The sequence below is a fragment of the Odocoileus virginianus genome, chromosome 10 (genome assembly GCF_023699985.2).
Source record: "Odocoileus virginianus isolate 20LAN1187 ecotype Illinois chromosome 10, Ovbor_1.2, whole genome shotgun sequence".
Lineage (NCBI taxonomy): Eukaryota > Metazoa > Chordata > Mammalia > Artiodactyla > Cervidae > Odocoileus > Odocoileus virginianus.
In genome coordinates this window covers 27,695,716-27,720,905 of record NC_069683.1, presented here as the reverse complement: position 1 = coordinate 27,720,905, position 25,190 = coordinate 27,695,716, and the positions used below count along the sequence as shown (strand labels likewise).

Below are 25,190 nucleotides of genomic sequence, written 5' to 3'. Positions count from 1 at the left end.
GCTCAGATGGTAAAGAACCTGCCCCCAATGGAGGAGGCCTGAGTTTGATCACTGAGTCCGGAAGATCTCCTGGAGGAAGAAATGACAACCCACTCCACTGTTCTTGCCTGGAAAGTCCCATGGATGGGGGAGTCTGGCGGGCTACCGTCCATAGGTTCGCAAAGGTGGGGAGGGCTGAGGGGCTGCACTTTCACATTCAGGGTCTTAGGTAGTTCAATCTCCTCATCTTGATGAGTCTCTCTGGTCCCTTTAATCTTGCTTCAGGTGGTTTCCTGGCTGTTCCACCTTTAATTAATAACAGTTCTGCCGTTTTCAACTCAGGTCACAGAGGCTGGAGTCTTATTTATAAGAAATGGGGGACAAAAAGACCCCCATGCCTAGAAGCCCCATAGGGCCCTGCTCAGCATCAGAAGCACTCAGAGGACCAGGTATAGAGTTGTAGAGTTGTACTTACGGCTAACATCGACTACAGCAGTGTAATAAGGACACACACTGGATCATAAGAGAGGACTGCAGGCTGAGTCTGAAAAAATCTTTGAATAGGCTTTCTTATGCCCACTCCCTCTCATGACGGATCACACTAAGCACACTTTCCCCAGCAACACAAAAACAGCTTGCGAGCCTTGTCTCTGTCTAGAGAACCTACTCATTAGAAACTCGGCACCCACAGTTTTTACTGGGGGCAGGTTACCTGTGCACTCTCTGCCTGGCATGTTTGAAAATTCCAGACTCTCAGAAGGAAAGCAGGTATTTAGCACAAACCATACTGCGTTCAGTTTGTGCATGGTCTACATTCATTAATTAGAATCTTACTATAGGAAGAGCTGTCCTTTCTTCCCTGTTTATTCAATTGTGGTATCTACAAGGACACGTGGGCTTTTAACTTGTTCAGCGGTTGTAATCTACTATCAATTACTCAAAATATATGTACATGCACACACACACATAACATATAAATATAATTTTTATTTTCCTAAGGGTGGGTTGCCCAATGCTCTGGACCGCTGGACCTTGTAGTGGCGTCCCCTTTGAGATCCGGAACTTTCTCGTTCGACTCAAGTTGTCTAGGGAAGTTTTAGGCGGTGATGCCTATCAGCAGACCGGCAACCAAGGGGACGGCGTGGGGGAAAAGGGACTGAAGACGGAGGTGGGCGGAGTGGAAGGGTGAGGGTCCCAGCCAGGGAGCTGTGTGGCAGTTGGACACTGAACTTGGGCCTGAGTTGAGGCGGGTGGTGTCGGGTGCCAAGAGAGGGAGGGGCAAGTTCCAAGCCGCCGCTGGGCCGGAACTGGGGACCAGAAAGCGGAGGAATGAACCAGATTGGACCACTAAGGGACTGGGCGGGGGAAGGAGAGGGGCGGGGCCTCGGCTGCGCCGGCCCGGAGGGGGCGGAGCTGATTCCAGGCCGAAGCCAACTGCTGAAGCCAACTGCCGGTCCCAACCGCCCGCGGGTTGCGGCTTGCGAGCTTCCTGGACTTGTTTTCCTACCATCTCTTACCGGCTTCCCAAATCTGTCAGCCCCGCCGCCAGACTCTCGAAGTCTCTGTCGCCGTGTTTCTTCACTTTTCGTGGTTTGTGTCCGCGTCCGTAGTTTCTTTCCTGCCCCCGTCTCCCCGGGCTTGAGCATTCCCCAGGGCTTCAGTGTCCGAGACGTGAGTGCTTGACCCAGCGACCATATCAGCCCGAGAGAGATGGAGGAGCCGGGGTTCCGCGCAGGTGAGTGGGGCTGGAAGATTGGAGGGTCTCCCAAAACGTGAGGCGCAGTGACCGTGCTGACAGATTCGGCAGCATTCTTTGGGTTTAGGAAATCCAGTCTATTGGGTCAAAGACACCCCAGTGGGCTAATCTCTCAGACACTGCCAGAAGGTATTCTTGGCTGGCTCTGTTTTTGTTTTCCTTCGACTGAAGCCTAACTTGTTTTGATATGGAAGGGAGCTGAGATTGGGAAAACTCTTCTTACTGGAGAGGGTCTCCGGGCTTCATAGAGCCCAGAACTAAAACTTATATGAGTCCTGGACCTTGATCCAGGTTTTGTTACTGACTCATTGAGTGGCTTTAGAGGAGTTTATTCCCCTCTGTGGGTCTGAGAATCCCATTGTGTACCATGAGAAGAGTTTGGACCATAGGATCTTCAAAGACCTAACATATAATGAGAGCTCCTTAAGTATTCGTTGTTAGGTGTGAATAAAATAGGGAAGTCCCCCTTGGGGTTCACTGGAGGCTGTTTGCTGTACTGGATTAATTGGAGTCTGTGGAATTATATTGTTGTTCAAGCTTGAGAAATAGGTGGCATTTTCTCCCTTGCAAGTGAGGAAACTGAGGCTCAGAAGTAAATTGGATTTGCTAATAAGTGTCAAAGCCAAGTCAGTCTTGAAGTCCATGTTACACTATACTTCCCAATAAGAGAGCAGGGAAATCTTGATTGAAAGGTGATTATATGGAGCAGTAGTTAGTAGTGTTGAGTTCTCTGCTGAAATGAACAACCCCAGTCAGTTCAGTTGCTCAGTTGTGTCCACTCTTTGCGACCCCATGGACTGCAGCAGACAAGGCTTTCCTGTCCATCACCAACCCCTGGAGTTTGGTCAAACTCATGTCCATCAAGTCGGTGACACCATCCAACCATTTCATCCTCTGTCGTCCCCTTCTTCTTCCGCCTTCAGTCTTTCCCAGCATCAGGGTCTTTTCCAGTGAGTCAGTTCTTCACATCAGGTGGTCAAAGTATTGGAGTTTCAGCTTCAGCATCAGCCCTTCCAATGAATATTCAGGACTGATTTCCTTTAGGATTGACTGGTTGGATCTCCTTGCAGTCCAAGGGACTCTCAAGAGTCTTCTCCAACACTATATCTGATTTTTCTCTGTCTCTAGCTCCTGGCACATCATTTGTGTGAAATAGTTTGGGTATTGATGCCACAGCCACCACGTGTGTTACCGTTGCCATCAACATGATCAGCATAGTTAGTAAACAGTGATAAGGACTCTAATTGTTACAGTGATAGCAAAACCATAAATGAAATTGTGAAGGCATCTGAATTTATACTTTTGTTTACATAGTGCCTTAAAGTTAATGAAGCACTTTTGAATGGTTCTTCGTTCAGTCATCTTAGGTAAGTATTATTGTCATCCACATTTTATAAGCAAGGAATCCAAAACCTGGATTAAGTGACTAGTGCAAGGTCACACAGTAAGAAGTTGTGCTTTTCCTTATGTGTTCTATCCATTCCCTGTCCCTTTCTTTTTTCCTGGTCCTCCCTGCCCATTCCTATGCTTGTTCTGTGCTTTATTCTTATCACCCAGACACATTCTGTTTTGATGTTGACCAGTAATCTTGTGTTGGCTGATGATTAATAGTATTGATATTAACTCATATCCTTATAAGAGTTTAAAATGTGATCTCTCCCAGAGGGACGGAGGGATTTAAATACTGTAAAGAGGGTAGTTGTAATTGTGGTTGTTGTCTTCATCCTCCTCTTCCACAGGTTTCAAGGAGTAACACTAGAATATGTAGTGATTGACAATCCAAAAATAACAGCTGTCATATATTGAGCTCATATTGTGTCATGGGCCCTGTAACAGCCGTTTACACTTTTTACCTCAATTCTTTCAGCCATTCTACTGAATGACTTTCAGCCAAAACTACTGAATTTTGTAAATGAGGATCTAGCAGTTAAATTACAGGCCCAAGTTCATGTAGTCCTGGCTTGGCCCAAACCTTATTTTCTAAACCATTACACAGCCTGATCCTCTGGCAGGAGAGCCTGAATTAAGGAGAGGTGTACTCAAGTATGGTGTGAGGAAGACAGTTGAGAACCCAGAACTGGAGTGAGAGGAGGTTTTTCTTCTGGACTTAGGAGGCCACCTCCCCATCCTTTTGGATAGTGAGCTGTGAGTCTTCTCACTTGAGGTTAGAAACCAGTGAAATGAATTATTCACATGCTGAGTGAATTCACATGCTAAATAAATCACTCATATGCTGTGAATGACAAAACTTGTCTTGACTGACACTAGGAACCTACAGCCCAAAGCAGTGTAACTTTCCCCTTCAGTTCATTGTCCAGAAGGCTACCTGAGAGAGTGGTCTGAAATGTGTACTTGATCTTGGCATTCATCTGCCAAAACCTGTTGAGTGGCTCTCTACCCATGGGATAAACACATAAATAAGGTATTGAAGCCTCCCAGGATTTGCCCTCGCCTGACTCCTTCAGTGCCATCTTTGTTCACAGCTTTTGCACTCCACTGTAGTCATACTGGATTACTCTGAGTCCCTACAGCTCACAGTGTGCCTCTGTGATCTTTAGGCTTTTCATATCCACTGCCTCCCCTCTTCTCCTTTTTACCCTTCAGTTGGCTAACCCACTGTTCGGCCTTTAAGATCAAACTCACCCATTCATTCAAACAGTCAACAAATATTTGTCAAGCCTATGAATTACCAGGCAGGGTTTTAAGTGTAGAGGCGTAGCAGTGAGTAAAACAGTCATGTACATGCCCTTTATGGAACTTCTATTCTGTAGGGCATATTAAATAAGTGTAACATATGGGTGATGATAGGTGGCATGGAGAACAGAGCAGAGAAGGGGGATAGAGAGGGACAAGGGAGTTGTCAGGGAAGGCCTCACTGATTGGATGATGTTTGAGTAGAGCTGAAGAAGGTGAGGGAGTGAGGTGTGTGCCTATCTGATTGCCCCAGGCCCAGAGCATAAGGATATGAAACAGGGGATCACTTGACTTACTAGCTTTTCAAAACTGCACTGCTGCCTTGATCTGGACGGTTGCTTTTTTTCTGTTTTCCTGCACGCTCTCATGTTGACCTCTTAAAGCAGCAGTTACTACATGATATTGTAATTGTCAATGTATATATATCTGTTCCCCTCACCTGGATGTGGGCAGGGACCTCTGATCCCTTTCTGTCTCCTCAGCACCTGCCTTATGGCCTGACTTCCAGTGGGCACTCAGAAATATTTATTAAATAAATGAAAAAGGCCTTGTGGGTCTCATTCTTACAGCCTGATTATTTTTACAAATGATTTGGAAGACAGGGCTTGGACAACAAGTGGTGAGAGAAAAAATAATAATTCTAAGCTTGATTCTGTCTGTCTGGCTTCCCTTTTTGGGCCTCTGAGAAATTGAACACCTGAGAAATGTACCTAGTTCCATTTTCAGCATTATAGCAAGCTAGCTAACCTGTAAAATGGTGGATAAGTATAACAAAGCCTTTTATAGTTGAATTTCCAAGAAAGCAAGAGAAATCCCCAGGGGCCTAAAAATTTCAAGAGTAAACTGAAAACTGGAGAAGTTAGCCCCTTTATGTGACCTCAGCTGCCCTAGATGTTTGCTGGTCTCGCTTACCTCAAGCTTGGGCTTTAATATACCTGCTGTTTCAGTGAATGACACTATAGGCCCATTTGTGTTAGACTCTGATTGGAACTGAGATCCCTGCATGAAGCCAGGTACCCTGAAAATCTATATCCTCTGATCAAGTGGAGTAGGAAAAAGAAATCTTACTACTGACAGAGATGACAAAGAAGATTGCTTCTTATTGTAGGCTCCAAGAGAAGGGAAAAGTTTGACTGGAGTATTCTGAACCAGAGGCATTCTCTCGTATGGATTTGGGTTTATATATATATTACCTGAATGGCCTAAAAACTCCAAGCCAGGAAATTGACTATTAGAAACCATCCAGGCTGGTAATGCCTCTGAATGCTCGGCAGAAGCACATACAGAATCTCTCTGGAGAGACACCTGACACAGGCTACACAGGATTCCCACAGAGCCTGGAGTATAGACTTGTTAGATGAGGATGCATATTGCTTGCTTTGTGCTTTTGAGATCGTGATGTTGCTTTTGTATAAAAAAAATAAATGTTTGAGTACATCTTTGCCTCCCGGTGACCTCCAGAAATGAAATGATAGAGCAGAACTTGTGTCCAAGCAAGCCTTTGGATGTGGACACACACTGAGCTCCCTCCTATCCTTGCAGAGGTCATGGAAGAAGTGACATCGTGCTCCTTCAGCAGCCCTCTGTTCCAGCAGGAGAACAAGAGAGGGGTCACCTACCGGATCCCAGCCCTGATCTACGTGCCCCCTGCCCGCACCTTCCTGGCCTTTGCAGAGAAGCGCTCCTCGAGCAAGGATGAGGATGCTCTCCACCTGGTGCTGAGACGAGGGTTGAGGACTGGGCACTCAGTACAGGTGACTCCTTATCCCAGATCTGAGCCTGGGTCTCATATTCTGCATTGCTCAGAGCATGTCAGAGTCTGTGCCTTTTTCATCAGTGCAGGAAAAGCCTTGTGTCCAAGCTGAGGAGGGGGAAAAAAAAGCAGTAAAAGCAATGCTTTCCCTTATTGAATACTTACTGTTTACCAGGGGCACATTGAATCTCACAGCCACTCTGTGACATAGAAACTTGTCAGTCACATTTTACAGATGAGGAAACTGAGGCTCAGAGTGATTGCTATTTGCTAAAGGTCAAACAGCTATAAAAAAGCAGTAAAGCAAGCTTCAAACCCAGTCTCTGAATAGAGGCCTCCATGGTTTGTGTATTCAGTTCAGCCAGCATGTGGTGTGCTTTTCATTCACATTCTCTTTTATTCTCATAAGTCACTGAAAGCAGTAAGCATTGTTAGTCCAGTTTTGCTGATGAGGGTTCCTGGTGCTCCAACAGATAGGTAGCTTGTTCAGGACCACAACTAGCAAAAGACGCAGTGGAAGGAAACAACATCTATATTCTCCCCTGTCTTCCCTTTCCTCATCTTCCTTCATGCTTTATGTGAGGTACATATTATCCCCATTTTATAAGAAGTAAAGTGACTTGCCTTAGGCACACACTTAATAAATGAGAACTGGGGTTGGTGCCCTTGTCCCTAGGTAGCACATTTTTACTGTATTCTTAATGGGGGAGAGAATAGTTACTGCCCTTGGGCCTGTGAACTACAGGGTTAGTTTAGAACCCATTTTTGCTATTGTTGACTTATCTCTCAGAGATGGCTGAAGTGAGGATCAAGTGAGACAGTGAATTTGAATAAATAGACACATAATCATACATACCTTTTTTTATGAGGTATTTTAATCTGCTTAACCTGCCCTGCTTTTTCTACTCTCAGAAATCTCACCTTTAAAACTTCATGTCCTTAGGGATGCTTTGCTTTGCTGTTTTAGTGCAAATGCTGTTCTGCTGAAGGTGGGCCTTACAAGCAAGCCCTGGCTGCTTTTAATGCTTTACTCACATTTCCCCTTGGGGAAGTTTTTTACTTTAGGGAATTTCCATTCCCTGCTCTTACACCTTATCATGTGTCTTTCTTATGGCCTCCCAGGGTTGAACCTCTGCTTATATCACTGGTGTCCTTCAGCCCAACTTGGAGTTCTAGCTCTTTTGTTTCCTCCGGGGCAGGATGTGCCTGTGGTTATGTTACTCTGCTTTTTGCCACAGACAGTTGGGCAGTTAAGTTTTTTTTTATCAGACCATACCTGTTACATAACCTCACTATCCAGTAGTCACATTCAGTCACAGATGTGTCCACTTTAACTCATTCTTTCTTGACTTTATTTTATTCACATTCATTCTCTTTTCACTTCATTTTATTCACATTCATTCTCTCATTTACTTAATTGTAGAATCTTAAAATTAGAAGAAGTATCAGCCCAGCTTCTTTCCCAATATAGAAATCTTCTGTATTCCATTGGTTGCTACTAGTAGCTTAGTGTTTAAGAGCATGGCTTTGGAGTCAGGCAAGACCTATCATATATTGACTCTGACTGTGAATACTTAACTCTTCTCTGTTTCATTGTCTGTGAAATATAATTAATAATAGCAGTTCCATAGTAGGAACTCAACATTAGTCATCTTCTATTAAGGATCTACTTACACAGCTCCTCGAATGAGAAATTTAATCCTGTGGCAACTGTTAACTTATTTTTTGAAATGAGATCCTCTGTCAGTTCAGTTCAGTTCAGTCACTTAGTCGTGTCCGACTCTTTGCGACCCCATGAATCGCAGCATGCCAGGCCTCCCTGTCCATCACCAACTCCCAGAGTTTACTCAAACTCATGCCCATTGAGTCGGTGATGCCATCCAGCCGTCTCATCCTATGTCATCCCCTTTTCCTCCTGCTCCCAATCCCTCCCAGCATCAGGGTCTTTTCCAATGAGTCAACTCTTCGCATGAGGTGGCCAAAGTACTGGAGTTTCAGCTTCAGAGATCCTCTGTACTTGTCTGTAATTAACCTGTTGGTCTTGTTATGCCTTATGGGGAAGTACATCTGTACATTATAAAGTTCCTTTTGTGGAGAACTGCTCTTTGATGTATCTGAAAGCAGTATCCACACCCTCCAGGTTTTCTTTCTTTTAGCAGCTCCTTAGGCCACAGTCTTGATTTGATTTCTGGTCTTTGAAAACTGTGATTACAGTCCTGGTGTGGGAGATCAGTGTCTTTTTGCAAAGTATGGTACTCATACTGAACTTATGACCCCAAGGATAGATTGACCAGCTCAGCAGTGGGGTGGCTATCCCATCTGTTATCCTTTTAATGCAGCCTAGGGTAAAGTAGCATTTATTTTTTGGTAGCTGCTTAAATGTTAAATAGATGGTCAACTAAAACCTTCAAGACCTTTTCAGATTTTTTTTTTGTTCTTTTAAAAACATTTTTAGTTATGGTAATATGCACCTAATGTAAAACTTTCCATCATAATCATTTTTAATTTGGCCTCACAGGGTCTCAGTTGTGGCAGGTGGCATCTTTAGTTGCAACATGCGAACTACTAGTTGTGGCACATGGGATCTAGTTCCCTAACCAGGGATCAAACCCAGGACCCCTGCATTGGGAGCTAGGAGTCTTGGCCACTGGACCACCAGGGAAATCCCTCCATCATAACCATTTTAAGTATACATTGTGGTATTGTTAACTGTATTACATTGTTGTGTAACAGGTCTCTAGAATTTATTCATTAGTGTATAACCATAACTTTATAGAACAACTAATTTCCCCTCCCCAATCCCCTAGAGATTAATACTGTACTTTGTTTCTGTGAGTTTGTTTACTTTAGATGTTTCATATAAGTGGAATCATGCAATATTTTGTCTTTCTGTGATTGGCTTATTTCACAAGGTAGTATCCTCAAGGTTCATCCATGTTGTAGAATATGTCAGGATTTCTTTGTAAAGGCTGAATAATTTGTATGTTAATCTATTATTTCACTTATCCAGTTTGTTTAGCTCTTCATCCCTTTTATCTTATCCACTCATTGGCTGGTGGCCACTTGAGTTGCTCCCACCTTTTGGTTATTGTGAATAATGCTACTATGGAACAAGAAGGTGCATGAAAATGTCTCTTCAAGACTGTTCTTTCAGTTATTTTGTGTACAGACCTAGAAGTTGAATTGCTGAGTTAAGTGGTTGTTGTTGTTCAGTCACTCAGTCTTCTACAACTCTTTGAGACCCCATGGACTGCAGCATGCCAGGCTTCCCTATCCTTTATTATCTCCCAGAGTCTGCTCAAACTCATGTCCATTGAGTTGATGATGCCATCCATTCATCTCATCCTCTGTCACCCCCTTCTCCTCCAGCCTTCAGTCTTTCTCAGCATCAGGGTCTTTTCCAGTGAGTTGGCTGTTCATATCAGGTGGGCAAAGTATTGGAGCTTCAGCATCAGTTCTTCCAATGAATATTTAGTGTTGATTTCCTTTAGGATTGACTGGTTTGAGCTCCTTGTTGATTTCCTTTAGGATTGACTGGTTTGATCCTCCTTGCTGCCGAAGGGACTCTCAAGTGTCTTCTCCAGTACCACAGTTCCAAAGCATCAATTTCTCGGTGCTCAGCCTTCTTTATGGTCCAACTCTGACATCCATACGTGACTATTGGAAAAACCATAGCTTTGACTAAATGGACAATCCTTATCCATCAGAGGGCAGACAGAATGAAAACCACAATCACAGAAAACTAATCAAACTGATAACATGGATCACAGCCTTGTCTAACTCAATGAAACTATGAGCCATGCCATGTAGGGCCACCCAAAATGGACGGGTCATGGTGGAAAGTTCTGACAAAACGTGGTCCACTGGAGAAGGGAATGGCAAACCACTTAAGTATTCTTGCCTTGAGAACCCTATGAACAGTATGAAAAGGCAAAAAGATATGACACTGAAAGATGAACTCCCCAGATCAATAGGTGCCCAATATGCTATTGGAGAACAGTAGAGAAATAACTCCAGAAAGAATGAAGAGGCTGAGCCAAAGTAAAAACAGTTCCCAGTTGTAGATGTGACTGGTGATGGAAATAAAGTCCGATGCTGTAAAGAACAGTATTGCATAGGAACCTGGAATGTTAGGTCCATGAATCAAGTCAAATTGGAAGTGGTCAAACAGGAGATGGCAAGAATGAACATCGACATTTTAGGAATCAGTGAACTAAAATAGACTGGAATGGGCAAATTTAATTCAGATGTCCATTATATCTACCAGTGCAGACAAGAATCCTTTCAAGGAAATGGAGTAGCCCTCAGAGTCACAAAAGAGTCCGAAATGCAGTACTTGGGTGCAGTCTCAAAAATGACAGCATGATTGCTGCTCGTTTCCAAGGCAAACCATTCAGTATCACAGTAATCCAAGTCTGTGCCGCCACCACTAATGCCGAAGAAGCTAAAGTTGAATGGTTCTGTGAAGACCTACAAGACCTTCTAGAACTAACACCCAAGAAAGATGTCCTTTTCATCATAGGGGACTGGAATGCAAAAGTAGAGACACAATCAAGAGATACCTGGAGTAACAGCTAAGTTTGGCCTTGGAGTACAAAATGAAGCAGGGCAAAGGCTAACAGAGTTTTGTGAAGAGAACGCACTGGTCATAACAAACCCTCTTCCAACGACATGAGAGATGACTCTACACTCGGACCTCACCAGATGGTCAATACTGAAGTCAGATTGATTATATTCTTTGCAGCCAAAAATGGAGAAGCTCTATACAGTCAGCAAAAACAAGAATGGGACTGACTGTGGCACAGATCATGAACTCCTTATTGCCAAATTCAGACTTAAAGAAAGTAGGGAAAGTCACTAGACCATTCAGGTATGACCTAAATCAAACGCCTTATGATTATACAGTGGAAGTGACAAATAGATTCAAGGGATAGATCTGATAGAGTGCCTGAAGAACTATGGGCGGAGTTCGTGACATTGTACAGAAAGCAGTGATCGAGACCATCCCCAAGAAAAAGAAATGCAAAAAGGCAAAATGGTTGTCTGAGGAGGCCTTACAAATATCTGAGAAAGGAGAAGCGAAAGGCAAAGGAGAAAAGGAAAGATATACCCATTTGAATGCAGAGTTCCAAACAATAGCAAGGGGAGGTAACAAAGCCTTCCTCAGTGATCAATGCAAAGAAATAGAGGAAAACAAGAGAATGGGAAAGACTAGAGATCTCATCAAGAAAATTCGAGATACCAAGGGAACATTTCATGCAAAGATGGGCGCAATAAAGGACAGAAATGGTATGGACCTAACAGAAGCAGAAGATGTTAAGAAGAGGTGGCAAGACTACACAGAAGAACTATACAAAAAAGATCTTCATGACCCAGATAACCATGATGGTGTGATCACTCATCTAGAGTCAGACAACTTGGAATGCAAAGTCAAGTGGACCTTACGAAGTATCGGTACAAACAAAGCTAGTGGAGGTGATGGAATTCCAACTGAGCTATTTCAAGCTGACAGTGCTGTGAAAGTGCTGCACTCAATATGCCAGCAAATTTGGAAAACTCAGCAGTGGCCACAGGACTGGGAAAGGTCAGTTTTCATTCCAATCCCAAAGATAGGCAATGCTAAGGAATGTTCAAACTACTGCAAGTTGCACTCATCTCACACACTAGCAAAGTAATGCTCAAAATTCTCCAAGCCAGGCGTCAACAGTACATGAACCATGAACTTGCAGATGTTCAAGCTGGATCTGGAAAAGGCAGAGGAACCAGTGATCAAATTGCCAGCATCCATTGGATCATCAAAAAAGCAAGAGAATGCCGGAAAAACATCTACTTCTGCTTTATTGATTACACCAAAGCCTTTGACTGTGTAGATCACAACAAGCTGTGGAAAATTCTTCAAGAGATGGGAATACCAGACCACCTGACCTGCCTCCTGAGAAATCTGTATGTATGTCAAGAAGCAACAGTTAGAAGTGGACATGGAACAACAGACTGGTTCCAAATAGGAAAAGGAGTACGTCAAGGCTATATATTGTCACCTTATTTTTTAACTTATATGCAGAGTACATCATGCGAAATGCCAGGCTGGATGAAGCAGAAGCTGGAATCAGGATTGCCAGGAGAAGTATCAATAACTTCAGATACGCAGATGACACCACCCTTATGGCAGAAAGTGAAGAGGAACTAAAGAGGCTCTTGATGAAAATGAAAGAGGAGAGGGAAAAAGCTGGCTTCAAGCTCAACATTGAGAAAACTAAGATCATGGCTCCAGTCCCATCACTTCATGGCAAATAGATGGGAAACAATGGAAACAGTGACAGACTTTATTTTCTTGGATTCACTACAGATGGTGACTGAAGCCTTGAAATTAAGAGATGCTTGCTCCTTGCATAGAGGAGCATAGAAGAAAAGCTATGACAAACCAAGATAGCCTATTAAAAAGCAGAGACATTACTTTGCCAACGAAGGTTCATCTTGTCAAAGTTACGGTTTTTCCAGTAGTCCTGTATGGATGTGAGAGCTGGACCATAAAGAAGGCTGAGCAGTGAAGAACTGATGCTTTTGAACTAAGGTATTGGAGAAGACTCTTGAGAGTCCCTTGGACTGCAAGGAGATCAAGCTAATCAATTCTAAAGGAAATCAGTCCTGAATATTCATTGGAAGGAGTGATGCTAAAGCTGAAGCTCCAATACTTTGGCCACCTGATGCGAAGATCTGACTCGTTGGAAAAGACCCTGATGCTGGGAAAGGTTGAAGACAGGAGGGGGCAACAGAGGATGCGATGGTTGGATGGCATCACTGACTTGATAGACATGAGTTTAAACAAGGTCTGTGAGTTGGTGATGGACAGGGAAGCCTGGCATGCTGCAGTCCGTGGGATTGCAAAGAGTTGGATACAACTAAGTGACTGACCTGAACTGAACTGAAAAGTCCTAATGCTTTTAATGAGCCTCATGTCTTTCACTCCTGCTTTTTCCCTTCCTCTTGTCTAGTGGGAACCCGTGAAGTCCCTGATGAAAGCCACATTACCTGGACACCGGACCATGAACCCCTGTCCTGTTTGGGAGCGGAAGAGTGGCTGTGTGTACCTGTTCTTCATCTGTGTGCGAGGCCATGTCACCGAGCGTCAGCAGATTATGTCAGGCAGGAATGCTGCACGCCTCTGCTTCATATGCAGCCAGGATGCTGGCTATTCATGGAGCGAGGTGAGGGACCTGACTGAGGAGGTCATTGGCCCAGAGGTGGCACACTGGGCCACTTTTGCTGTGGGCCCAGGTCATGGCATCCAGCTGCAGTCGGGGAGGCTCATCATCCCTGCGTACGCCTACTACATCCCATTCTGGTTCTCTTGCTTTCGGCTGCCATATAAAGCTAGGCCTCATTCCGTGATGATCTATAGCGATGACCTAGGAGCCACATGGCAACATGGCAGGCTTATCAAGCCCATGGTGACAGTGGAATGTGAAGTGGCAGAGGTGATTGGGAAGGCCGGCCACCCTGTGCTGTATTGCAGTGCCCGGACACCAAACAGGTGCCGGGCCGAGGCCCTCAGCACTGACCATGGTGAATGCTTTCAGAAACCAGCCCTGAGCCATCAGCTCTGTGAGCCACCTCATGGCTGCCAAGGCAGTGTGGTGAGTTTCCGGCCCCTGGAGATCCCAGGTGGATGCCAGGATCTTGCTGGCAAAGAGGCACCTGCCCTTCAGCAGAGTCCTCTGCTGTGCAGCTCAGTGAGGCCACAGCTGGAAGCTGGAACCCTGTCAGAATCATGGCTCTTGTACTCACACCCAACCAGTAAGAAACGCAGGGTCGACCTAGGCATCTACCTCAACCAGAACCCCTTGGAGGCTGCCTGCTGGTCCCGTCCCTGGATCTTGCACTGTGGGCCCTGTGGGTACTCTGATTTGGCTGCTCTGGAGAACGAGGGCTTGTTTGGGTGTTTGTTTGAATGTGGGACCAAGTGGGAGTGTGAGCAGATCGCCTTCCGCCTGTTTACAGACCAAGAGATCCTGAGTCACGTGCAAGGGGACTGCTCCACCCCTGGTAGGAACTCTGAGCCAAGTAAAAACTAACTGGCTTAGGACCCAGCTTTGCATAGAAGGCTACTATAGAAGGCAGTCACAGCCAGGACAGTGGAGGCCAGGATAACAGAGGTTACTGAAGTCTGCAGAGAAACGAAATGCCTAATATTCTGCTCCCTACCTGTTTTCACTGCTCATTCTCCAAAGAGCAAAATGAACATCTTGCCATAGCTACTGCATTAGAAAGAGCACTGAACAGTGAGTTGAGAGACTATGATGTCATCTTGGCTCTTCCACTGGCCTGATTTGGGACCTTGGACATGTCACCTGTACTCTCTGGGCCTCAGGTCTCCATCTGTAAAATGAGAGGGTCGGGTCTGTGATTTCTCTTCTTCCCATCTCTAGGAAAGGCAGTGTGCCTGCATGCTCCCTGATCAGCAAGTCCTAGCTGTATATAGGACTATCTCAACATGAAGTCAGCAGGCTCAGCTTTTCAAATGATTTGCCACTCATCCAAGTATGAGGTTACAAGCAGGTGTCATGGCACAAAGGAAGATGTGGGTGGACTGTTTTGTTTTTAATAACAAAAGCACTTACATCCTTCTGATCATGTGCGAAGCTCTACAGACTCACTGTTCTAGAGGAATTGGGCCAAGCAGCAGAATTATAGGTCACTGACCTCCAGCTTTGCAGCTCTGCTCAACCTTTCCTTCCTTGTCCAGAAAGCATTACCTCTGAAGGAGAAAATGAGATGTTCAATGTCAGTGATCTTCAATAATTGTACTTAATGTTTCTGATGGCATGATTCCTATGAGAGATGAACTTGAAGTTCATTTATTAGGATAGTTCTTGATGAGAAATGAACATGGGTTAGGACTTCAAAGCATTGGACAAAACTTCCCGCTATCTCTGCTGTCAAGGAGTTCACAGTTTAGGGGGCTAGAAGAGGGATAAAATTCAAGAAAATAAATGTAGCTGGGGGATAGTTTATAGATGTTAGGCTCTAAGTGGGAGTGATAGTAGCTGCTGATGACATTATTTTAATTGTCTCTTAATTGTGCCTGGAGTCATCTGCCCCAGAACTTGTCCAGGCTGCTGTTTGTTTTTCTCAAAATGTTGTCTTCACTCAGCCTTCTCCTTTAATGGAGACAGTTGTCACCATTCAGAAGGTCTCTGGACTCACAAACCTCTGAATCAAGCATATTTGTTCGGACCTACTGAAATTTGGACCATCTCTACTATTAGTGAAGTAGAGATGCTTCTTTATCTAATAGATTTGGGACAAACTTTGCCATTACTGGTTCTCAGATGATAGCAGATGGTTGCAGTTATTTTAGATCATTTCCCCCCATAAGCCTGTTACTGTGACAGATACTCTTATCATGAGAGATACCTTTTTTGTCCCTGTTTTGGGAAGATAATGCCTTAAACAGGCAGCAGGTAAATATATTTGGTGCTGAGTAATGACCCTGGAGAGTAAATCTTCGTCATGGAACACAGCCTAGAAAGTTGGGGGATGCAGTTGTGCTAGTCAGATGGCAGAGAGTCCTATAGGATGAAAGTAGAGATTAACTTCACCTACTTTAGCATATGGCTTAAGCCCAGGGCTTAGTGGGGCTTTTAAAAATCCCCTTAACCTCTCATATATTTGCTGAAGTTAATACACAGTTATGATCATTCACTTACTCATTTGTACATTTATCTAAATGTTTCCATAATTGAGTACCTGTGCGTAATGTGAGGTACTTTCTAATTGCCAGTCCCTGCTTGAAAATTGCTTGTGGCTCCTCACTGCCTACTAAAGGGTGTTTACATTTAGCCTGGCGTGTAGAACCTTCAGTTGTTGGCTGAACTAATGAATACTTCTCTCTTCTCTGTATGAAGCTGCTGTCAGAGAAGACCTCGGTCGCTTTGGCAAGTGGCAGGGGCTGCAATTTCAGAGTGGGCAGCGTCGGTGGCACAGGGAGGACCTGGGGAGGGAAGGACTAAATGGGCAGCCCCTCCTGACTAGAAACTCTATATTCAGCAAAGCTTTCCTGAGCACCACACCCCAGATTGACAGAATAGAGAAGATGGCTGGGTTCTAAAACGAGAGTTAAAGGATGGAGAAAATGATAATACGAGGACTTCTTTGGGACTATCCAAGAACGGAGTCAAGGAAGGGAGCTCAGTCACATGCCAGGGTGGACCACAGATGCCCTGTCCTCGTGAGAAGTCTCATCCATCTTTAAAGTGCCCTTCCCTTTCTCCTTCCCCTCCACTTCAGTTTCGCTTCTCCTCAGTGACTAGCAATGAAATTCTTAATAGGTGAAGGGGGTCTGTGCATATTTCAATAATAGCAGGAAAAGAGGGTTGGACACAGGGGTAATCCATAGTGAGGATCAGAGAGCAGAATAGAGGGCTGATGGCAGCTGTGAAGGAAAAGCACAGCAGGGAGGAGTCCTGACACCTTTAGGAAGGGAGAGAAGGGTACGCACAGGAAGCCCAGGATGGAGAGAGGGTGTAGGTGGTGGCTGCTGTTAGGAAGACATGACAACAGGCCAGAGTTGTTCCACAAAATGTGTGGGAGGGAAAGAGTCCTGCACAGGTTGAGCTACAGACAAGTTCCAACCCAACGTGAATTGAAGCTTGTCTCTGTGCCAGGTTACCATCCAAAACAGCTGTAGTGTCAGTTACCCAAGGTCTTCGGGGCCCTGGGACCTATACCATGATACCTGACTCCTAACTGAACCCGTTTCAGCCACAGTTGGGTTGGGAGAATGGGAAAGATAGAGCAGGTGAAGGCAACTGTGAAGAAAAGAGAAAAGCAGACTAGGTGCCAGGAAGAGAGGACTGGCTAGGCTGTGGTCTGTGAGCTGAGAGGCCCTCCCCATTGAGCACAGATGACTCACTGCTGGGACTGCAGGAAGGCACAGTAGGCCCCTCCGTCTGCTGGTGTATACCCAGGCCGGCCTCCCACTTACTCAGCCTGCCAGTCCTGCTCATGCTCCCTGCCTCCTGGTTCATTCACTCTAAGCTCCTAACCTTTACCTTGTGTGTGTGTGTTAGTCGCTCAGTCATGTTCGACTCAGTAACCCCATAGACTATAACCTACAAGGCTCCTCTGTCCATGTAGGTAGGAATACTGGAGTGGGTTGCCATTCCCTTCTCCAGGGGATCTTTCCGACCCAGGGATCTAACCCAGGTCTCCTGCCTTGCAAGCAGATTGTTGACTGTCTCAGCTACAAGGGAAGCCCTAACCTTTACCTTGGGCCCTTGTTATTTGGACCTGTTTCTCCTGGTCACCAGTCTCCCCTTATATATCCACAGGATATCATGCAGCCACATCCACAGATAAGCGGCCTTGCACCCTCTCTGTTGGGTAGCCCGAGGGACGCTTGGAGGTCGGCCCACAGCTGCACAGCCCCCGGCACAAGGCAGTAGGATCCATTCCTTCCACTTTGGCCAACTGAGGCTGTTCAGACTTCTCTAAGAAGCTGTGAGTTTTCCCTACTGTGTCATCCAGTATCTATCATGTCATCCTTCCTGCGCTGCCAGAGCATATGGCATGTGCCTTTCTTTGGTCCTTAGCACAGACTGCCCATAGGCCTCCACTAGGCTGTAAACTCTTTGAGGACCAAGTCTGTCTGCTTCCTTTCTGCATCAACTTATTTTTGTGATATTGCTAGCGTATTCTGAATTCCCTGATGATTAAAGACTGTGATTCCTCACTTTGTCCTCTGCACCCAGCACAGGGCCTGGCACAGAATAGGCAGCGGTAAAGTTGTGCTGAATGAACAAAGGAGTCAGACTCTTGGCCTTCTGGAGCTAATTGAGAGGCCAGGGCATGTTTCCCCATGGGAGGAGCATGTTGTGTCTCTCTGTGGCTGATGTGCTCAGCCTGTTGAACACATACCCTAAATGAATCTTCTCTGTAGGGGCTGCATCCAGGCCAGTCACAGCCCGCCCTTGGAATGAGCTGCTCTCTGGCTTGAGCATGTTCATACCTGGATGTCGCAGCATCCCAGCCCAAGTCTAAAGCCAAGCCTTGACTTGGGGTTCTTATTTCACAGGCATTTCCCTCTGTCCCTGATTGGATTTTCTATAACTGTCACTCCTCCAGGGAGACGCTGGGGCTCAGTATGTTCCAGTGTGCCTTGCTCTGTGTTACCACATGCCGGGAATGCTCTCTGTACTCTTAAGAACTGCCATGACTCTTTGAAACAAGGAAGATGAATAAAGAGCTTAATTCTGATGGCTACTGTTTTTGACTATTATTGTTTTAAGGTGATTATCATCTTAATACATCTATCTAGTTTGTAGCCAGCTTCTCTCAAACACTGGATTTGAGGCACTTTCTTGCATTCTGTAAGAACTTTTACTTTCAGAAATCCCCTTACTAATAATAATCCTTTGCACTTTTGCACATTGTCCTTTGAACATAGTTACCTACTGAGGGAAACAAGGCAGAAATTAATATAATTGTTTGGTTGTGTATTACATGCCAGCTATTATAGGAACTGGGGTGTACCAAATCAGCCCTGTCTGACTCCAGCCCCATGCTGTAATTACACATCTTTTTCTATTTTGAAAGTAACCTTGAGGTTATTCTCAAATTGTCGCTGGAGAGGCCACAGATATTTAGTGAAGTGGGGTGACAGCTTTAACTTATGATTTTTACTTGACTTGTTTGTTCCTTTGAAATGGTCATTGCACTGGCTGAATTTCACCAGATATTTCTATATGTCAATCTGCTTTCTTAAATTGATGGTTGGAAAACTTTTAAATGGGCCTTTCATCATATAGTCATATAAAGATGAAAGAATAAATGAAGTTCAGAGAACTTCTAATTTACTTCTTAAAATTGTTTTACAAAAATTGTTTATAGAATCAGTTGAAAAATCTGGTGATCTGTTTTATTTTTGTGTGTTCTGTTAGGTTGCTTAATGTCTGAAGGACCTCTGGGCTTGAGAGGAATGTGCACTACTGTGTAGACTTTAGTGCTCAATTTATTAAACTCATGTTCAGTAAAACATTAAAAACCTCTTGAATATTTAAACAATGGCAAATTTGATTAAACTGGCTTAAACATAAATGCCAGTTACAAATTTAGTATAGCTGATCCTTTTTGGATATTTCAAATAGTAGATAAAGCATAAATCCAAACAGTGTAAAACATATCCTTATACCAAAACAGCACAAAAGAGCTGATGCCATGGTTTTAATTTTGTTCCATATTGTTATTACACCTTTTGGAAATTCTAACTTTCAAACCTCTCTAGAGTTTTAGTTACTATAAGACTTTTCCCCCCTACTTTCCTAGGGATTTAATAATAGCAGATCCGAAGGAAAACAAATACCATTTCAGATAAGCTCTTTCTCCTGGAAGCACTGAACTGGGAGGTTGGAGGCTTGGAAACAGACAGCTACCTTCTCCTTGGCCAGTGGACAGTGTGGCAGAAGACTAAGAGAATCAAAGCCAGGCAGCAATAGTCCTGATGATATCCACTAGGGTCCTTCCTGTTATAGGAACCTATAACCCCCAAAAGTTGTTTGATTTTTATTTTATTTTTTAAGTTAGTTAGGGTTAGATGTACACAGCTTGCAAGCGAAAGACTACCTACCCATACTCACAGAAAATTTGATTAATTGGTACCACAACCTGTTAGTCACTCCCTGGAGCAGAACTATAAGCCATGAGAAATTAACTTTCAATATAGTCTGCTAAAATTTGATCAACAGTATTACTGAAAGGGTACCTTACTCAGACTTTGGAATAAGTAGAGAAAAGACTGGACTAGGAGGAGTCTGGAGTTCAGGGTCTTTGAGATGACACTGACTTGATGGGTGTTTTGGTGTCAGCCACAGGCCCTCTCTGGGACCCTTATATTCAGCTACAGCAGGAGCATGCTCCTAGCCCTGCCACTCACTAGAGAGTTGTGCGGATCTGATGAGATAGTGAATCCTCAAAAGGGTCTGGGAAAATGGTACAATTTCCTGTAAATAAGAAAGAATCTTTTTTCCATTGTTCTTCATTGGCAACACTGGACAGTAGAATGCTGAAAATGAGGGTGATGGATGGAAGGGAGGGGAGGAAGGCAGGGCCCACTGAGGAGGGCACTCTAAGGCTGGATGGCCACTTTGCCTCATCACCATCACATCCTTAGCAAACCACAGGCCTTGTAATTTTGTCCAACCTTCTGCCTTTTCCCTAGACCTTTCCTCCGTTAGGAATGTCCCAGTCTGTATAGGGAAGAGGGAAATCTCAACCTCAAGTAGGAAGGGACTTGGTCTGAGTCATTGCTGGTCTCTGTGCCCACCATAGGATTAGGCATAGCACAGTAGAGGAAAGATGTGAGGGAAGTAACACAAAGTACCTACTATGTGTTTTGAGTTACACATACATTTTCACTTAATTCAACAATTACATGATACAGTCCAATGTCTTACACCTGTAAGTGGTGAACTCAGGCCTGATTCTAAAACTATATTGCTGTCGTATGGCAAATAAGAGGCAGAACAGTGGGTGATGCTAACCTTGTAGGTTAATGTGAGGCAGAGATGGTGCCTCTTAAGTCCCTGGAACATGGTGAGCATTAAGCAGCTAGTGAGAGCCTGGTGGTCATGATCCCTGTAGTAACAAGATGTCTAGGGTGGCCTCTCAAACCAAAGGTCTTCTGTTTCAACCAGGAGAAGTGCATTTGTTTCTCTCCTTGGGAGCCTGGATCTAGCTGGAAATTACTTTCCAGTACACTCTACTTTCAGAGCAGCTGCCTTCCAAGACCCAGAGTCATCCTAAACATAGATTTTCTTGTCATCAACTAGGAATAGAATCAGAAATGAGAGCATATGTTCCCTTGATGACTAAACATAGAACTTGATAGCAGGTGAAGCTGACTTAGTGCCGAGTGAGGTGAGGGGCCTATGGGTAGGTCTCTGATTGAGCCACAAGTTGGAGATAGCAATGCTGCCTCTGCCTTTCCCTGCTGTGGGCCAGTCCCTGGGGCTGTACCAGTGCCAGGTGTGAGCTCATTGCACAATGTTGTTGGACCTCCATATGTGGTCTCTCATCCTCACAACAACCAGGGAGGCATGACATTGTCTCCTACCCACAGGCAGGGCAACTGAGCCTTGTAAAGACTGAATAACCTGGGCAGTTAGCTTGAGTATAATTTCTTCACCTAAGTAGCACTGTGTTATAGTACTTAGCTCTTCATCTATTACTTATCAATATCATACTCACACTCTCACCAGCTCCATGGTTGTGGGGAACTGAGACTGTCAGTGTCACTGCACGATTGCACTCATCCCACACACTAGCAAATTAATGCTCAAAATTCTCCAAGCCAGGCTTCAACAGTGCATGAACCATGAAATTCCACATATTCAAGCTGGATTTAGAAAAGGCAGAGGAACCAGAGATCAGATTGCCAACATCTGTTGGATCATAGAAAAAGCAAGAGGGTTCTAGAAAAACATCTCCTTCTGCTTTATTGGCTACCCCAAAGCCTTTGACTGTGTGGATCACAACAAACTGGAAAGTTCTTCAAGAGATGGGAATACCAGACCACCTGACCTGCCTCCTGAGAAATCTGTATGGAGGTCAAGAAGCAACAGTTAGAACTGGACATGGAATAACAGACTGGTTCTAAATTGGGAAAGGAGTATGTCAAGGCTGTATATTGTCACCCTGCTTATTTAACTTATATGCAGAGTACATTATGCAAAATGCCAGGCTGGGTGAAGCGCAAGCTGGAATCAAGATTGCCAGGAGATGTATCAAAAACCTCAGATACGCAGATGACACCACCCTTATGGCAGAAAGCAAAGAACTGAAGAGCCTCTTGATGAAAGTAAAAGAGAAGAGTGAAAAAGTTGGCTTAAAACTCAACATTCAGAAAACTAAGATCATGGCATCCAGTCCTATCACTTCATGGTAAATAGATGGGGAAACAATGGAAACAGTGAGACTAATTCTGGGGGCTCCAAAATGCAGATGGTGACTGCAGCCATGAAATTAAAAGACACTTGCTCCTTAGAAGAAAAGCTATGTCCAACCTAGACAGCGTATTAAAAAGCAGAGACATTACTTTGCCAACAAATGTCTGTCTAGTCAAAGCTATGGTTTTTCCAGTAGTCATGTATGGATGTGAGAGTTGGATTATAAAGAAAGCTGAGTGCCAAAGAATTGATGTTTTTGAACCAGGGTGTTGGAGAAGACTCTTGAGAGTTCCTTGGATTGCAAGGAGATCCAACCAGTTCAATCCTAAAGGAGATCAGTCCTGAATATTCATTGGAAGGACTGATGCTGAAGCTGAAACTCCAACACTTTGGCCACTTGATGAGAAGATCTGACTCATTGGGAAAGACCCTGATGCTAGGAAAGATGGAAGGCAGGAGGAGAAGGGAAGGACAGAGGATGAGATTTGGTGGCATGGCATCACCGACTCGGTGGACATGAATTTGAGCAAGCTCCGGGTGTTGGTGATAGGGAAGCCTTGCCTGCTGCAGTCCATGGGGTTGCAAAGAGTTGGACACAACTGAGTGACTGGACTGAACTGAACTGAACTGAGTGCTACTGTTGATGTAGTACCCATCAGTCAGACAGCAATCTGATCCTGTATCGGTCTGAACTGCATGTTCTTCCCTTGCTGGTCCCACTGTTTGTGGCCATAAGGCAAAGATCCTCCTTACTGTTTCCTGTTGCCACTCTCTTTAACTCCCTCTACTCAGGGGCCTCAGATCCAGATTTCTTTGGGGTCAAGACATTGGAAAATGATCAGGAAGCAGCAGCACCCACCCATCTGTGTGCCTGGCTTAAAAGCTCACGTTCCTATTACTGAAATTGAATGATGTTTCTAGGCCATTGTCTCCATGTAAAGGCCAAGTCCTATGGACAGATATGAGCTTTGAGGAGAAGGTACCATGCTTATTTGTTCATTATATCATTACATCCCAAGCATAGTAGGTACTCAATAAATACTCATTGAATGAATGAATGAATGACCATTCCAGTTTCAATTACTTAGAGAAATAGAGATTCTCCAAAATTGGGAACTCAAAGAGGGGGCTTAGGCAGGATAAGACTTTCATGCCTTTCCTGACCTCATGCCTTTGGTTGAGATTTCATGGCATCTAAGTGATCCAGAGGATGATCCCTGGTAGCTCAAATTAAAGTGAACCCTGGATTCAGGGAGGTGCAGTTAAGTGGCTCTCAGGCTAGAGCTGAGGAACACCTTCTTTGCCATTCCAGCAAGCCAGGTTCATGCCATGTTTTGTGCTGTTACTTCCCTAAAGCCTGATCTAACATTGCAACCTTGCTTCCACTGGATTGTTGACACTGAAGAATTGTTTTTAAGACATTTGACCTGAAGCCTTGAAAGTGGAAAGCCAGGCTTCCAAAGGCCAGCATAATAGTGGCAGCAGGAATCAGCTGAATCTTGGGCTTCAATCGCTTTCCATCCCTTATGTGAAGATTCTCTTATGCAGAAGAGTAATGACTTTCTTAAAACTCTGTGGGGGAAATTAACTGACAATACGGTGTCAGTCACGCTCTCTTGCCCCACTCTCTCACAGCCTCATACCTTAAGTTCTGTAAACAACATTATTGCTGACCTTGGTAGCACTGGGCCTGCACGCTCACTTGTCCATGGACCACTTTTGTCTGTCTTAGTATATCAGTAGTTTTTGAAGACTCCCTGCAGTTGCTGCTGCTGCCCAGAGAGAATAAAGATGTCTTCACCCAGTAGGTAGGGGAGCCTGAGACTCCAATGGAAGGAGGAAGCCAGTGGCCACCACAGAGCATGTGGTACCTGGTGGCCATGGTCCTCTTGACGTGGGCCCCGATGGAAGACTGGGAGGCGGTGAATGGGTCACTGGATAATATTGAAAAGACATTTTAGGCGGTGAGCTCTCACTTGCCAGACAAAGCAGCATGTATGTATTGCTGCTAACACCATGAGGTGGATTTTATTGACTGCTTTGAAGGCAAACAGGAAGAATGCTCTTCCTGATGCTGCCTGAGCGCACAAAGAATATTGAAAAAGCCTTACAAGCGGCGAGCTCTTGGTTGCAGGATAAAGCACCATGCATGGCCACCATGCGGTGGATTTTGTTGACTGCCTTGAAGGTGAACATGGAGAATGCTTTCCGTGATGCTGTACGAGTGCACAAAGAGTATTGTAAAGGCGCTACAAGCATCAAACTTTTGCTTGCTGGATAAAGCGGTGCACACTACCGCTGACACTATGGGGTGGATTTTATTGGCTGTGTTTGGCTCTCTGTGATACTGTGCAAGTGTGCTAACTGCAGAGATGTGCAGAGGAACTAGAGCAACAGGTACTGATGCTAGAACACGAGCTGCATGACCTTGGGGACTATGGTGTCTCAGACTATGAGATTACAGAATGTCAGGCAACTCATGCAGGGTGCACTTCATCTAACACACAGTCTGATGAAATGGATCAGTGCTGCCATCTGCACCATGTGGATGAAAGCGGGAGAGTTCCTGGATATCGTGAGTAAATAACATACTTAGGCCGAGTTAACCCAAGTGGTGAGAGAATTGGGCATGAGACAGGCGATGTTTAACCTAAATGCTCAGAGCCCAGATGATGAGCATTTTACTGGCTGTATGTGAGAGGCCGGTTTAACCAATGCTCCATCCACCTTTTTTGGATCCCTGCCTGCTATACTTACACCCTGTGTGGGGCACCCAATCTGGCTAGCTTGAGAAACACAAAGGGGTGGTGGCAAGCTAAATGGGTTAGGACTGTGAAAACCCAGAAGGGCAGCTGAGCTGGCAAAAGCCCCACCTGGGTGACAGAGGTCCAAATGCGGGCTGATTGACTAGCAGCAGGACTTGACAGAAATAAAATTGATAAGCAGCCTAATGGTGTACTCCTAGAGCTGTGGAAGCAGTGGAGACTGGAGCAGCGTTTACTACATGTGGGACATGCCCGCAGCATGAGGTACGGGCATTTTAGTTAGAGGGCTTTATGCCAACCAG

General features: G+C 44.8%; 1 protein-coding gene across 2 annotated transcripts; it reads left to right on the top strand.

Annotated features, from left to right (window-relative positions):
- Positions 1-1,366: 1,366 nt before the first annotated feature.
- NEU3 (neuraminidase 3) lies at positions 1,367-18,437 on the top strand. Of its 2 annotated transcripts, XM_070473255.1 has the most exons (4): positions 1,367-1,714; positions 3,050-3,102; positions 5,972-6,183; positions 13,175-18,437. In XM_070473255.1, the coding sequence occupies exons 2-4, from the start codon at positions 3,078-3,080 to the stop codon at positions 14,252-14,254; spliced, it is 1,317 nt and encodes a 438-aa protein (XP_070329356.1). In that variant the 5' UTR covers positions 1,367-1,714; positions 3,050-3,077; the 3' UTR covers positions 14,255-18,437. The 2 variants fall into 2 exon arrangements, with proteins under 2 accessions (XP_070329356.1, XP_070329355.1); XM_070473254.1 differs by lacking the exon at positions 3,050-3,102 and having other exon boundaries at positions 1,370-1,714.
- Positions 18,438-25,190: the final 6,753 nt, after the last annotated feature.

Bases quoted from the DNA above. Each gene is read 5' to 3' on its own strand.
- NEU3 (XM_070473255.1), top strand. From the start codon at position 3,078: ATGGTTCTTCGTTCAGTCATCTTAG. The intron at 3,103-5,971 runs GTAAGTATTATT...CTATCCTTGCAG, and splicing joins TCTTCGTTCAGTCATCTTAG to AGGTCATGGAAGAAGTGACA. The intron at 6,184-13,174 runs GTGACTCCTTAT...CCTCTTGTCTAG, and splicing joins GGACTGGGCACTCAGTACAG to TGGGAACCCGTGAAGTCCCT.